The sequence below is a fragment of the Phytophthora sojae genome (assembly GCF_000149755.1).
Source record: "Phytophthora sojae unplaced genomic scaffold PHYSOscaffold_3, whole genome shotgun sequence".
Classification (NCBI taxonomy): Eukaryota; Oomycota; class Peronosporomycetes; order Peronosporales; family Peronosporaceae; genus Phytophthora; species Phytophthora sojae.
This window is the reverse complement of record NW_009258117.1, coordinates 1,189,271-1,204,280: the sequence shown is the minus strand read 5'-3', so window position 1 is coordinate 1,204,280 and position 15,010 is coordinate 1,189,271. Positions and strand designations below refer to the sequence as shown.

Here is a 15,010-nt window from a genome sequence, read left to right as displayed (position 1 = left end):
TTCAGATTATATGTTCGTTCGTATCTTCCAGTTCATTGGAGGGAAAAGTTATGCATCAGAGCTCTACTAATCCTCGCGAAGTTGAAGTGGATGTCACTCTCCCGCGGCAGTGCCACCCGCACGCAACCCCAACCACTCGATAACGGCTGTGTCGTTTTATCCAATCAGCGCGTCCGATTCTACTACCTTCTGATTTGCCCCATACAAACCGCCAGTCACTTGTCAAGAGGCGAGAAGCCGCAGACTTCCAGAGACCGCCGGGGCCTATGGCGCTGCCGGCCATCGGAGAGGACGCCAAGATGCAGACGCAGCTCGCGTCCCCGTGCGCGTCGCTGGCGCGCGCTCCGTCCCTCTCGCCCTGCAGCTCGCAGCGCTCCGTGTCGTCCTCCGCCTCGTCGTCCGCGGAGCTGCTGGAGGCGCTAAAACCAGGGACTAAAACCTCGGGTAAAACCACCTCGGTCCCATTCTGGAAGTACCCAAATAATAATTCTCGACCTATTTACCCGCAAGACGAAGACGACGTGGCGCCCATTCGCCGCCGATTCCACAGCTCCGACATCATTCTACGCAGCAGCGGGGCCAAGTTTGCCCATTTCTACAGCCAGGACGGACCCAATTGGAGGAAAAACACGTCGGGGTTCAGCGATTCCAGCAGCTGCAGTCATTTCAGCGCAGAGGACCAATACGAGCCCGAGCCGCCGCTGGCCGACCCGGCGGAGCTGGCCAGACTGGCCCTAAGAAGAAGGACGTGCTCGGAGAATTTCACGAAAAGCTCGAGGGCGCCATCGTCATTTTTCCAGAGGGAAAATTCATTTTACGATGTGGAGGCGAGTTTTGAGTATGGAGAGGGACGGAAGCACGTGGAGGAGGAGGAAGAGGAAGAGCACAAAACGGACGAGGAAGATGCAGTCGCTGTGGATAATTTACTGGCGGAGTTGAATGAGGAGCTGGAGGAAGATGTAGATGGACCCCTGGAGGCCGAAGTGCAGCCCGTGGATGATCTCTTTGATGGATCGTGGCCGTCTCAGGCGCTGCAAGGGGGATTTTACAGTGGACTTGGTTCTACGCCGGCGTCGGGGTCCAATTACTCGGTGGAAAGTGATGGCCAGAATCTTGAAAAGCTGCGGAACTTGCAGAAGCTGTATCAGGAGGGGTTCATTACGGTGACAGAGTACAAGGACCGCCGTGTGCAACTCGTGGACGAGTTGAGCGAAGCGGATCAAAGTAAGCAGCAAATTTATGTTCGTTTTGCTATAGCGTGGATTTCACGCATACTCCCCGGAATTGTGGGTGCTAATGCTATTGAACGTGGCTATTGTTGCTTGTAGCAATTGCGAAGACGTCGGACTTGCTTTCCTTGGAGCTGCCAATTATTTATCGTGAGCCACCTGACTTCGCGTTATTGCGTGAGCGGGATGCCATCAAGCACGTATTCGACTCAGAGCACCGCAGGGTAAGCAAACGATATCTTGTGATTTGTTTTACTTCAGCACAAACATCTAATCTTGTGATTACTGTGTCTTCGGTAGTGGACGTCGTCGAGAATCAAGATAAAAATTGATACCGAGCCTTTCGCCAAGGGTGGGCTTCGTCAAGTGTTCCACCTGCAAGATCTCAGTATGCCGCCTCCTGCATTAAGAGGAGACGATATCGACGAGGACAGCGTCATGTCCAAGTGCACCAGCTACGTGGCGAAAATCGCAATCGACCCCAATGAAAATCCGGACACGTACTTCAAGGACGTCGAGATGCAAGCCGTGGCGGCCAAGTACGCGAAGCTGTACAATTCATACAATCCCCCGCGACGCGTTGAATTTTTGGAGGCGTGGGTTCTTCAGCTGATTCCAAGCGCTGTAAGTGGTGGTGGAGACCAGACTATCGAGAATCTGACGCTCAGTGGCACAATTTGTGGTGTGGAACCATTCATTGCAGGGGAGTACCACAAACACAACAACAATTTTGGCTACGTGAGCGAGCTGGAACGCAACACACCGCAGGCTTTCTCACACTTCACGTACGAGGCGTCAGGCCAACAAATTCTCGTGGTCGATATCCAAGGCGTTGGTGATCATTACACGGACCCGCAGATCCACACAAGGCGAGGGAAAGAGTTTGGCAAGGGGAACTTGGCGTTGCGAGGCTTTGAACGATTCTTAGACTCGCACCGCTGCAACCCGATCTGCCGATACCTAAAGCTGCCATTGATCAACCCGAAGGACGAAGGGAGTAGACCGATTGACCCGAAGGGTACAATACCAGCGCAGACGTACATGAGCCAGCCGGGCGTCGTGGTGGACCAAGTTGATTCGGTGTTATGTCATTACTACGGCGACTCGAAGGCTTTTAAGAAGTATAACGCGAAGAAGAAACGCGACAAGAAGAAGCGCGAGAAGCACCAGCAGAAGGCGCATCGTCGGCAAAGCCACGAAGAGCGATGGCAGGGACAGCAAGAGAAAGCGGAAGGGGCTAGAGGATGTGGCAGTGGTGGCGTTGGAATGGAAACCGCTGGTGAAGTCCAGCAAGCGGGCAACAGGTTTGCAGCGGCACTTTTGGACCAGCAGCGATCGTGCACATCTTATGTGTGCGGCGGCGTCTCGCAGTGCACCGTGTCCTAAGAATCCCTCGGCGAATAGAAGTGACTAAGCGCGTGTGAATTACAATGTACAGACAATTGTTCTTCTAAGCTGGGGTCGAGCTGCAGCTCGTGTTGTTTGGAGTCGCGGCGATGCAGTCGTCAACGGCCTTGATCTTGTCCCGCATACGACGGATACGCTCGGCGACGGGGTATTTACTGAGCTGTCGGCGCAGTGGAGACGAGAACGTCAGGTGGCTGATCCTCTCCGCCTGGCCGACCTGCACCTGGGCGTCTTCGTCCTCAAGAATCGCGGCGTAGGGTGCTCGACCGACGCTGCGTCCGTATGCTGCTGCGTTCTCAGTCGTGTCGAAGATCATGAGCTCTTTCAGGATGGACTTGACGACCGTGTCTTTGAGAGCTTCGTAGCCTTTCACCATGATCACGTGGTCGAATGCGTAGCCCATGAACCCCGGAGCATCGACTGATGAAGACGTGAACACCGGCCAGAGCGGGTTATCCACCGGCACGAACGTGATCGGCCCCACGTAGCTGGAACGCTTCCGGAAGTTCATGACATGGTCTGGTGTCGCCGCCAGCACCATACTGAGCGCACTCTGACGCTTCCAAGCGACGAACCGAGCGATTCTTGGGTCGCGGAACTCGATAATATCGCAGAACATGGCCACAAACCCGTGGTTCTCGGTCGAGGCGCAGTACTGCTCCAGCGCGTGGTGTGTCGGGTGCACAGCGTGTGTGTGGGCGAGTTCTCGGTCAAACTCGTGCCGCAGTGAGAAGAGGTACGACTTGAACACCGACGTGGACGTGATGACCGTATGGAAGACCCGGCGTTCCTCGACCAAAGATCGATAAAGAGGCCCCTTGTACTGCTGGATGAAGCTTCTCCATGCAGTGTTGACGCCTTGAACACGAGAGAGCGACTCGCCATCCAAGAATGACACGATCAGCAGAGCGACCCCGTCGATCGATAGAGCGTGGAGGTGACCCTCAGAACTTGCTGCTGATACAGAGTTAGAGGCTGTGGAGGTCTCATTGCTGGGGCTGTGCACGAAGGTGGAGCGGAAGCTGCAGGAAGGGGAGACTGTGACTTGTTCAAACGCGGTTGAGACTGTGGCAGGTGAGGCGGCGGATAGCAGGTGGAGGTGTTGGTTCACAGTGTGTTGAAGTCGAGACGCCCCACTTTGCACGAAGCCGAACAGTTCCATTGCAGATGCGCGCGCCATTGCACGAGTTGTGTTGGAGGCTGGAGGTGTCAGGGTAAGTTGGGGAATGGGAATGCCAGTCAAAGGCTTGAACAGCAACTTCAGTGTAGCCATCTGAATTTGACCTTGAGCTTGGCGTGGCTTGGCAGGCTGCGATTGGGTAATTTATCTTTGGGAGAGTTGGCGATTTCTGATTGGTTGAATGGGAGGACGAACAGAGTGAGGGTCAACTTCAGCATGAGAGCGAAGGTCTTTTATTTAACACAATTATTACATTATCTTCTACGCGAATGCTCTATCAACAAATACCACCTCATGCCCACTTACCGATGAGCGCCATGAGAGCAGCCCCTGACCAGAGGCATGCGTAGAGCGTGTATCTCTGTGGTGCACTTCGCGACAGGAACTTCTGGTTCTTGGTCATGTTGTACGTCAGCAACTCAACCAAGCCCGTGTAGAGCAGGATACCGGCGGCCACGCAGTCAAAAATGCCCTGCACCCACAGCGATGTCGCCGAGGAACCGGAGTACGAGCTGTGGATGGCGATACCAAAGGCCTGGCCAATCGGGGTGGTAACTGCAAACGCGAGGTTGAGCAGCATGAGCTTGCTACGACTCTCGGTCGATCCAATGGCAGCGTTGCCAATAGCGACTCCCTCGAAGAACTGGTGGAAGCACAGAGCTGTCAACAGGGTGTTGAACTCTTCACCTGTGGACACGCCGAGGTCCAAGCCAATGACCAGCGAGTGGAACATGACTCCGACTTCGAAGATGAGCGTGGCGATTCTGGGGCGTCGGTTGCTCGTGGTCTCGATCTTCTCAGTGGTCTTGATCTGGTACGGATTATCAGCGAGGTGAGGTGTGACTAGGCTGCCCTTGCGAGTACTGACGCCCAACTCGGCGATGTCAAGAGCTTCCTCTTCATGGGCGTGTCCGTGTCCGTGGAATGCTGACCCTTCGCTGCCGAAGAAGACGGAGCTCTCACACTCGATGAAGTGCATGAGGATCATAGTGATGAGGATAACCGCTAGGCCCAAGCATCCGTACTCCACCACAATGGGGCCAAGACACTCGTCGCTCAACTTCTCGATACCTTCGTTCGCCATGTGGATTAATCCCGTCGCGAGGACGACACCGAACGCGAACGCACTGATCCCGTCCATGAGAATGGAGTCCGTGCTCCATCGGACCTTCTGCGTCAGCACTGGGAGCAGTGACCCAGCCCAGGACACCGCGAAGACGATGAAGATGGCGCCAACGTGCATGGTTGTGTCGTAGTCTTGGCCACTCTCCGTCGAGATGCATCCGCAGCATTTTTCTTCGGACATTGTCGTGAGTACCGCTGCTTCGGAAGGCTGGTGGACGTGGGTACCGCTAGTCTGGAAGAGGCTGTAGCGCAAATTGCGGTGTGAACGGTTTACTGGCGGATCCTGCTACCAGTGGATCGCTACGTGGATTGTAGATGGCAGAGGAGCTCTCATACGTCTGCAGGCTGCATTTCTTGTGACTAGCTCCAGCTGCTGCGTGTTACTGCTGCTCAAGTGACCCTTTCCAATGGGCACGGCTCTATCGTTCACGCTACGCATAAATGCATTTGTCGCTGTCATTTGCAGCAACTGCATCGTGTCCGCACAGATTCACAGCTGTCGCTGAAGAGGATGACGGTCAAGTACTCCAGCTGAAGAACGACTGGAAACGATGGCTATACCAGCAGGCCCGAGTTTCTGGCATTACAGCAACCATATGACGACAACACGACAGAAATTAAAGCAACAACAAGGCCTAAAGCAACCCTAAAACCAGCTGGCACCCGGTAATTTATTTTAAATGACGCGTAAATGACAGGGACACGTCGCCCTCGTCATGGTCTTGCTACATATATCTCTAAATTTAGACACGTCGTGGTGGCGTCTAACTGATGTTCTCTACACAGCAATACGTGAAACACATGACAATATGTGTCCCACATTTTCAACACTTGGCAGATTTTGAGCGACAGCAAAAATGGAGAAGAAATCGCTGGCACATGAGCTGGTGCGCGCGAGAATCGCCGAGATTGAACTCCTCAAGATGAAGCTAGATGAGCTTACCGAGCATCTGGAAAAGCTTCTGGCAGCGCAGCTACAAATCCAAGCCCTCGTCGAAGATCGCGAAGAGAACAGCTATGCGTTAGCAGCCGTCTTGGGCGATGAAGGGGCCGACCAAGGTGGTCTCACCGCAGAGGACGACGCTGTTTCCCTCGATGTTCTACTGGAGCTGGCGGTGCGAAAAATGAAAGACTAATGCAGCATAGACTCTGTATTTAAAGGTAAATACAGACTGTAGTGTTTCTCAGAGCTGGTTCTGTAGCTGCTGATGAATCTGGCTAGCTTTAGCGACGTCGCGTTCAGAGAGATGACGTTCTTGGGAGTAACACAGGATGCCCCACAGCATTTTCAATCGCATCACCTTGACGTCGTTCTTGGAAATTCTAGAAAGTTGCATCTGCAAGTTCCCCGTAAGATAGCTGTGGGCTTGGGCTACTACCATTACACCACAGCTAGCAAAATCAGGTTGTTGAGGGGCACAGATCAACTCAATCGGATCGAGGAAAAGATGGCCACGGGGGTCAGAAGCCTTGTGCCACCGCTCCACATAACCACGAAGCCCCTCCTTTCCTTCATTTTCTTTGTCTTTCGGAATTCCAGTCCACACGATTTCCATTTCATGGTGATAGTCATCATCAATGAGCGGTTCGTACATGTAAACATGCAGCCGAAGCTTGCTTTTTTTTGCCGTGTAGCGTAGGCGAAGGATAATTACCCCCCCCCCCCCCAGTGGTCTGCGTGCAGATTAACGGGGTGGATAAAAAAATTCGTTGCTGCAAGTGCTGTCTTAGGGAGACTTGGCCATCCGATAGCCCATGTCAGTGATGACAGCACATGGCACTTCCCCACCGATCTCGCAAGGGTCTCCAAGCAAAAGCCCACAGGGCTATCATTTAGCCATCCACGACAGATCCCTCCCACGATGTAGTCAAAGCTGATCAGGACTTTGTTGGAGAGCGTCACAATTTCAGTGCGTAGCCGACTTGAAGTAAACTTTGAGATAATTTCGTTCGCTAGACCTTGGTGTCGCTCGGGAACAGCATCACGCGGAAGTCCTGCAGTTGCTGTCTCCGCAGCGAAAAGATCCACGATGGAGTCAACTTTACGCCAATCTTGCTCCAGCCACTTTCGGTCCTTCAACCATGAGGTACACTTCGCCTTGATCGCGTAGAATCCTGTTAGAGCACCTACATATTGTCTAGAAACATAAGCATGTTAAAGCAACCCTATTAAACCAACCATATCGCTAAAGCAACCATACCCGCTAAATTTCCACAGTTTTGGATCAATCGCCAAGACGACGTCGAGAACAAGTCCTTGCTTCTTGGCCTTTTCATCCAGTACAATTGGCTGCTTCTCCTTCCGGGTAGTAGTCGTTGCTGCCTGCATTGATAGGGCGAGGTCTTGTGGAATTACAAATGTGTGCATGTAGTCCACAGGTCGTACAATTTCCCAATGACAATCAATCTTCCGAGCTCTTAGATCGCATCCTCCAGCTGAACAGGATGCTTCGACAGCATCTCCACCACGCGCTTCAGATTTGAGGTGTTTCTGGCCCAAATCAGGAACTGATCCAAGTCACGGCAAGTTCAGTGGGGTACTTGTGAATAGCAAGACGGTCGGCTTTGAGACTGATCGTAGTTTGCCTCAGCTGTTTCGGAGTTGACCTTGACTTTCCTTGGCTTGGTGGATTAGAAACTCTAACGACATCGACCTGGCGCACGCGCGACTCTGTGTCAGGCTTCGTAGAGCTTGAAACCTTGTCACAGCTACTCATTCCGCAGCTGTCATGAGATTTCTCGTCGATGGGAGGTCGAATTGGAGATGACTGCGAAAGGTGAGTGCGTTGTGTCGGTAACATACTTTCGTCGGACCCGTAATCGCCATAATTCATGGTCATGGGGCTGCTTTCCAATGCGTCCATGAGCGTCATAGTTCCCATTGCCTCCACGGGGTCCAAAATGGAGTCCGATACAGGTTCAGAAACATCTTCTTCTTGCTTGCTATCTTCAGCAGATTCTGTAGAACTCGGTTGGGGGGGTAGGGTTGACACGGTTGAGCCCTATGTCGATCGTTTCCTTCCAGGCACTTAGCTCTTGGTAGAAGTCTGCACTAGACAAATCTGACAGGTGTTCCAATAGCGGTTCCAGCATCGCTTTTGCGTATGCGTATTTTTCAGCTGAAGACAATACAACCTGGTTTGCCCGTTCACCTCGCCGTAGCCGTACGTACGCAACTTGCTTCCTAGCTTTGGTTGGCGAAGCGTTACCCCCCGCAGCATAAAGTGGTTGTTCTGGTTCAGCCCCAGTGTCGTTCGGCAACTTTACTTTCGGCAACCTTAACTTGGACATTTGCACAATTGGCTGTAACATTTCCGCTGCAGCCGTCAATTCGTTTTTCACTTCCAAGGTCTGGTACGTACTCCACCGATCATGAATTGCCATAGATGGAAGCAGTTTGAAGCCTCGCGTGCTAAGTGCATAAGATGACGACATGGTAAATGGTGACTGCTATAAAATAGACAAGTACACGTCCACTCCACATCGTGACAGCGAAAGGTTTGATTCCCGCAATAAATTTTCCATTGTGAAGGACTCGACACTGTACGCTCACAAGTCGCATCTGCCATGAAGTTCACAAATCGTTCCCACTCTTTTCTCGCTTTCTCGAAGACGTCAGGGTACAGTCGAGTTGCTACAGTCCGGAGAAACATCGGTATGGTTTTAGGAACGGGCGAAGTCGAATGGTGCTGCGCGATGACGAAACCGATCTGCTGAGTTATCATGATTTGATGCTGCACCAAGCCCGCAATAGTCTTGTCAATTCATGTCTTGTGCCCCAACAGTATTTTCACTTGATTCCAGTTTGACTCGATCCTGTTCGTTGTAGTATTCCCAGCCGTGAAAAATTTGCTGCGAGCAAAGTTCGCCCACATGTCTCGACACGAATCCCAGTTCTTTTCAAAGTACGAGAATAAAGCTTGTTTCTTGTTGTCTTCGCAGTATTGCTTCAATGCACCGTAACTAGAATCGTAACCTGTCTCTGTGGAGCTGCATATGGTTTGTTTTCCAAAGTTAGCGTTACCACAAGAATCATAAATAGAATCTGTTGCGTACCTGTACAGCGTTTTTATCATCAGGTTGAGTAACTCGTCGCGTTCAGACACCTTCAGCTTGTATGGGGCCCGCTACATCACCTTCTTCCAGTACGAAATGGTATGGAATTGACAAAGTAAAACTTTCGCAGCAGGAAATAGTGTTTTCAGCACCGTCCACTCAACGAAATCTTTGTCGATCACGATGGAGGATATAATCCGCCAACTTGGGTTCTTCTCTTGGAAATACTCCAGGATTGTTGTCATCATCGGAGCTCGTTGGTTGAGGCATATGAAGTCTACAACTGGGAACCCTCTACCAGTAGCGGTTGTGACGACCAGACTCCCTGAAATATCCAACACACAACAGTAGAAAATCACTTTGTTAATAAGGTTGCTATATTATCGATATGGTTGCTATAACTACGCAAGGTTGCCGTAACAAAGACAATGTTGCTATACCGAACAACTCATACGCACCCAAGTGATAGCCCAAATTGTTCGTGCCGTGAGTGAAATCCATCGTAAGAGTGTCGCCCCAGCGCTCGACCATCAACTTCTGCACCTTTGTTTGCATCACGATACCGCATGTCACGTCCATTTGGTCTTGAATAACAAGGACGTCACTACCGTCTAACTGGCGGATAGCTTGCAGCATGTCTTTCAAACGGGCCTCCGCTGCGTCGTGCCCCATAATACTGCGGATCAGATTACGGGTCTGTTGAGGTGTTATTTTGCAGCCTAGCAAACACACAAAGCGCGAACAGTATCGTAAGTATCACTTCAGCATATCATATATAAAACTACGCACCGATTCTCTCATTCAGGAAGTTCGTGATGTGCTTGGAAGAAACACTAGCATCCGTTAAAGTCTAGCGAGCGAAGCATGTCTCTGGAGCAAACGCCGGAGCGACATTCTCGATCAGCTCTTTTTCATTGACCTTTGACGTATCCGGATACTTGCTACGCCGTTTACGCGGCATATATTCGCCCGAACTTGGACGCTTAGAGAGTCTGTTGTCGCTACCAAGGTCAAACGGGAGTGGTTGGCCGTGCCCAGAGCTTTTCGTGCCTTGACGAGAAGATGGAGGGGGAGATGGAGAGGTATGTTCCACCACATGAGGAGAATGACGCTTCAGCGTCTCATTCATCCGACGCTTAGCAGGCACTATAGTCAAAAATAACGCAACCATACATGATATTAAAGCGACCTTAAATGATAAAGCAATCATAATGAACCTAGTTTAACAATACTTTGCTTTGGTTTTGGTGTTTCCTGCTGTCTTCTGTTCTTGGAATTCTTGCGCTGCTTGTGCACTGCAAACGCATATCAATCGTCCGTTGTCAGGGTCACAAGCAACACTCTGAATGACCTTACAGGATTCACATTTTCGCCGATGAATTGGAGCATCATGAGGAATCGCCATGGTTGACTTCATTTTGTCGAGCACAGAACCTACACAGATAAGCAAAGGTTCAGCAGTGTCAATGATGCATAATAAAGCAACCACATAATGCGAAACTGTCTTCGCCGATACCTGGGGTTATCTTTCGTCCTCGTTCACCTGTGTGGTTCTGCTTCTTCCCCTTGCGCGACTTTCCTGCTAAAACACGCACATCGCACAATATCCAGCCTTAAATACTTTAAGTGTCGGCAAATGTACACTTCATGGCCTCACCAGCTTTTGATCGAGAGTCAGATTCATCGAAGGAGAGCGCCTCTTCTTCATCATCATCCTCTTCGCCGTCCTCGACCACGAAGTCTTCGTCTTTTTCGTCGTCCTTTTCCATTCCGAGGGCAGAATACACGTAGTCGATGCCGTCATTTAGCTCCCGCATAGACCTCCCTTTAATGTACATGCACACGCATTATAAGACACTCCAAACCTCCTGCCGTCAGCTCGTGAGTAAAACTTGCTGCGTACCGTGCATAGTGGCCCTCCGGGCAGGGGCCACTAGTTCCTCTTCGCCGCGTGCTGTCTCAGTTCCGTTCCTGATGCGCGAGAATCCGTGATCCACGTGGCCTCCGTCCAATTGCGCTCTTTTGGAAATGAGCGGCTCAAGGCGACCGAACTTATTTATATCGTACTTAAATGCAAACGAACTTAAAACTACGAACTTAAATGATTTACGCACCTAAGGACGACCTTGAAAGTTTGACATTTAAATTACGCTCGTAATTTTTGAAATCCCTAAAAGCAACCATACATGTCTCAGAATGGCTAAAAGCAACCATACTTATGGTTGCTCTAACCATTCCCACTATACCAATACGGTACATGTACAACACAGGTACACAGGAATCCTGTCGTGCAATCACAACCACGTGATTATTTTTAGGGACTGTAGCCATCTTTGATTGATCCTGTTCATTGGCCAAAACGTCCGTCCAATCACAGCTTCCATTTCCTGAAGCTTCAAGTTGCAGTCGATAGCCGCAGCATTTCGCTTCCTAGTGTTGGCTAGTAGCTGCTATTGTGGTTCATGTAGATCCCTGTAACTATGCTACCGCTTATACCAGCACAACAGCCACTCGTACAGCAGTGTGTACTTTTCATCTTATACTGCAGCAAGTTCATTAGAATGTTGTTTTGGGCTATAGGGATGTAATTCTTGGTGTGCCGACGAGAGCTTCTTCGTTATATCAAGGCAAGAGTACTGCAGTGCTACCGTTCGACATGCTACCGTTCGATTGTGCTTTGGATAGAGCTGATTTTCTTCGGTTTGGACATGCAAACTGTCTCCGCCGTCGGAGAAAGCGGGAGTTGCAACTTGCGGGAGATTTCGCGTAAGCTCTCAGAGTGCGACGTATCATTTGTCCGACGGCGGCAGACCCACTGCCTCCAACTGAAACGGACTGTGGCGTTGAGAAATGGAGCACCAACTTTTCATTTTATCGTCCTTTGCCGGAATTTGCACATTGGCGGTACCATTTTAACAAAAAATGTGTCCACAAACGCATCGTCGCTACAACATTCGAATGAATGGAGGCGGGTGGGCAGCAAACATGACACGATTTCAGCTTTTTCGGCTCCATACTCGACGAAAGCTTCGCTAAATTTGCTGTATCGTTCTCAGATTTGTTTTTGGGGCGTCCACAGTACCATTTTGTTTTTTTGTGGCCAAGCGTATGGAGTATTCCAGCGCTGGAGTTATTGTGCATGCGACCCGCGTACGTCGCGCACGGGCAGGTAAGTTCATAACGCCTATATGTTAGATTCAGGGGCTAGAGCGCCCCACCAGCTATCACTTTTCTTTCCACTGGACTGGCTGGCAGGCAGAAATTCAAGGCGCGAACTCGCACGCGTTTAATGGAGGATCTGGGGCTGCATGTCGGGGCCATTTTCATCATTCTCGCCGTGTCTGTAGCCGGGACGCTGGTGCCTCTCGTCTCCAAGCTCATTCCCCAGTCCAGCGTCAATGCTATCGTCATGGAGTCCATTCGTGCGTTCTCCTTTGGTGTGGTATTGGCGACTGGCCTGATTCACATGATCAACGAAGGCATCGAGAAGCTAAGCGACGAGGCTCTTGGTTCCATCGTGGAGGAGTATGGCTCCTTGGGCTTGGCGGTTGTGCTGATGACTCTGATGCTCTTACATTTTATCGAGTGCGAAAATGTCGTATTTTTCGGTGCTCAGGGCTCTGTGCTTCACGGTCATGGCCACAGCCACGGCGATCGCACCTATCAGGCTGAACACGACCACCGCGTTCGCAACTCTGACAGCAGCATGCGAGAAGCTACCGGCACCCCCGGCGCCGATTTTCGGGCAATGCAGCCTTCACCGAGTCCTACGCCAGAGCAAGTGGCCAAAGAAGCCTCGAGCGATTCCAGCATCCGTCACACGATCGCGACCGTCATCTTCGAAGCAGGTGTCATCTTCCACTCTGTCATCGTTGGGCTCGACCTAGGAGTAACCACTGGAACCGAGTTCAAGACACTTTTGACTGCTCTGTGCTTCCACCAGTTCTTCGAGGGGGTCGCTATCGGTAGCGCTGCCGTCAGCGCCGTTACAAGCAAGAAGAAATTGTTCCTGATCAACTTCGCGTTCGCGATCACGACCCCAATCGGCCAGGTGATCGGCATTGGAATTCGCAACTCCTATTCCAGCGAATCAACCACGGCGCTGTGGGTGCAGGGAGTATTCGACTGCGTGGCCGGTGGAATTCTGCTCTATACAGGCCTCGTCGAGCTGCTGACGTACAATATGACCACCAACCAGAAGTTCCTGGCTCGCAGTACTTCACAGAGGTACGCGTTGTACGCCTGCCTGTGGTCGGGGGCCGGCTTCATGGCGCTTGTCGGTAGATGGGCGTAAAAATCGCATGGAAGTAGTAACGAGCAATTCCCCGTTCCAGGCACTGACAAAGTGGACAGAAAATACAAGAGCACAACAATGACAACAAAACTAATTTTAACTTGATGGCGCGTCGAGTTACGATTCAATTAGGCTTTAGCGTCGTTCGCACGAGTTTTTGTTTGTTTGAAGGAACCAAGCAAAACTGCGGACATATCGCAGTCAACCCTATTTAGGAGGTCAAGACAAGAACCGTAACCTCAGCGTAATGTCGCCGTGAATCGCGTCATGGCAGTCTATTATTGAGCTTGTCGTCTTGAGCGTATCGGGTATGGCTGGATAAGACTGAGGACGCCCTCGTTTTCAACGGGTATGCACCTGTGTGATGGTGACTGGATCTATGCAGCTAACAGACTACTACTATTACTGCCTTACTACTGTTGGCTCGTTCTGTGCTTCTTACTCTTATCAGGGACAAGGACGAGAATTCGGTCCCGAGGCTTTCGAGGGTCCCATTGATAGCTAGTACATGTATAAGCGTCTTAGCTGTTGCAGGAATTTGAGACCGGAGTTTGTAGCGGAAGAATACAGTCTTCATCGTACTCTGTTGGGGGCAAGCAAGAAAAACAACACTGGGGAAAATGGGGCTCGATACGGGCGCCATCTTTATCATATTCGCGGTGTCTGCTGCCGGCACGCTGGTTCCTGTGATCTCGCAGAGAATTCCGAAATGTAACACCAACACGATCTTCATGGAGGCGATCCGCGCCTTCTCCTTCGGTGTCGTCCTCGCCACGGGTCTCATCCACATGGTCAACGAAGGCATCGAGAAACTAAGCGACGAGGCGCTGGGGCCGATCGTCGAGGAATATGGCTGCTTGGGCTTGGCGATTGTGCTGATCACGATGATCGTCCTGCAGTTTATAGAGGCTGAAAGCGTGATCTTCTTCGCTGGCGGGGGATCGATGCTACACGGCCACGGTCACAGCCACGGCCCTGGAGACTTGCACACGAACGATTCTGATGAGAGTGCTCCCGAATCCCCAAGCGGTCAAGATGGGGCGTATGTGGTGGCGCCTGCTGATATCTCGCTCGAAAAGAAGACCATGGTCCACAATACCAACCTTCACCGTAGCAGTCTCGATCACGGTCACTCCCACACCACCGAGACCGTTCCGGCGTCCCCGACCGATCGAGGTGAGACGAAGTTGTCAGCTGAGAAGAAAACTGCGGCGCACAATGCCAACATTCGCCGCAGGATCGCGACCATCATCTTCGAGGCGGGCGTCATCTTCCACTCAATCATTGTCGGGCTCGATCTCGGCGTCACTACAGGCCCCAAATTCAACACGCTTTTGACGGCCTTGTGCTTCCACCAATTCTTCGAAGGGGTCGCCATTGGCAGCGCCGCCGTCACAACTACCCAAAGCAAAAGGAAGCTGTTCCTGATCAACTTCGCCTTCGCGATCACCACCCCCATCGGCCAAGCCATCGGCATTGGTATTCGCAGCTCGTATTCAAGTGAATCGACGACAGCACTGTGGGTGCAAGGCGTGTTCGACTGTATTGCTGGCGGGATCCTGCTCTACACGGGGCTCGTGGAGCTGCTGACGTACAACATGACCACCAACCAGAAATTCCTGGGGCGCAGCACTCCGCAGAGATACGCATTGTATGCCTGCCTGTGGTCGGGGGCCGGCCTCATGGCGCTCATCGGCAAGTGGTCGTAAAGCTGTAGTC

At 51.5% G+C, this 15,010-nt stretch overlaps 7 protein-coding genes across 7 annotated transcripts; 4 read left to right on the top strand and 3 right to left on the bottom strand.

Annotated features, from left to right (window-relative positions):
- Positions 1-266: 266 nt before the first annotated feature.
- PHYSODRAFT_491619 (protein-kinase-like protein) lies at positions 267-2,615 on the top strand (the record flags this gene model as incomplete). The annotated part of the gene is made up of 4 exons (XM_009523965.1): positions 267-1,224; positions 1,329-1,453; positions 1,530-2,412; positions 2,473-2,615. The coding sequence occupies 4 exons, from the start codon at positions 267-269 to the stop codon at positions 2,613-2,615; spliced, it is 2,109 nt and encodes a 702-aa protein (XP_009522260.1).
- A 64-nt stretch (positions 2,616-2,679) lies between these two features.
- On the bottom strand, positions 2,680-3,839 carry PHYSODRAFT_558319 (hypothetical protein; the record flags this gene model as incomplete). The annotated part of the gene is made up of 2 exons (XM_009523964.1): positions 3,703-3,839; positions 2,680-3,579 (listed from the first exon to the last, which is right to left on the bottom strand). Exons 1-2 carry the CDS (start codon positions 3,814-3,816, stop codon positions 2,680-2,682), a joined length of 1,014 nt encoding a protein of 337 aa, XP_009522259.1. The 5' UTR covers positions 3,817-3,839.
- A 269-nt stretch (positions 3,840-4,108) lies between these two features.
- PHYSODRAFT_490297 (hypothetical protein) lies at positions 4,109-5,122 on the bottom strand (the record flags this gene model as incomplete). The annotated part of the gene is made up of 1 exon (XM_009523963.1): positions 4,109-5,122. The coding sequence occupies one exon, from the start codon at positions 5,120-5,122 to the stop codon at positions 4,109-4,111; it is 1,014 nt and encodes a 337-aa protein (XP_009522258.1).
- Positions 5,123-5,798: 676 nt separating this feature from the next.
- On the top strand, positions 5,799-6,077 carry PHYSODRAFT_491493 (hypothetical protein; the record flags this gene model as incomplete). The annotated part of the gene is made up of 1 exon (XM_009523962.1): positions 5,799-6,077. The coding sequence occupies one exon, from the start codon at positions 5,799-5,801 to the stop codon at positions 6,075-6,077; it is 279 nt and encodes a 92-aa protein (XP_009522257.1).
- A 3,129-nt stretch (positions 6,078-9,206) lies between these two features.
- Positions 9,207-9,633, bottom strand: PHYSODRAFT_414808 (hypothetical protein; the record flags this gene model as incomplete). Its single annotated transcript, XM_009523961.1, has 2 exons — positions 9,207-9,372; positions 9,443-9,633. Coding segments are annotated over 2 exons (357 nt in total), but the record flags the coding sequence as incomplete, so codon positions are not given.
- A 2,653-nt stretch (positions 9,634-12,286) lies between these two features.
- PHYSODRAFT_493083 (zinc transporter ZIP protein) lies at positions 12,287-13,291 on the top strand (the record flags this gene model as incomplete). The annotated part of the gene is made up of 1 exon (XM_009523960.1): positions 12,287-13,291. The coding sequence occupies one exon, from the start codon at positions 12,287-12,289 to the stop codon at positions 13,289-13,291; it is 1,005 nt and encodes a 334-aa protein (XP_009522255.1).
- Positions 13,292-13,887: 596 nt separating this feature from the next.
- PHYSODRAFT_345284 (zinc transporter ZIP protein) lies at positions 13,888-15,000 on the top strand (the record flags this gene model as incomplete). Its single annotated transcript, XM_009523959.1, has 1 exon — positions 13,888-15,000. Exon 1 carries the CDS (start codon positions 13,912-13,914, stop codon positions 14,998-15,000), a length of 1,089 nt encoding a protein of 362 aa, XP_009522254.1. The 5' UTR covers positions 13,888-13,911.
- Positions 15,001-15,010: the final 10 nt, after the last annotated feature.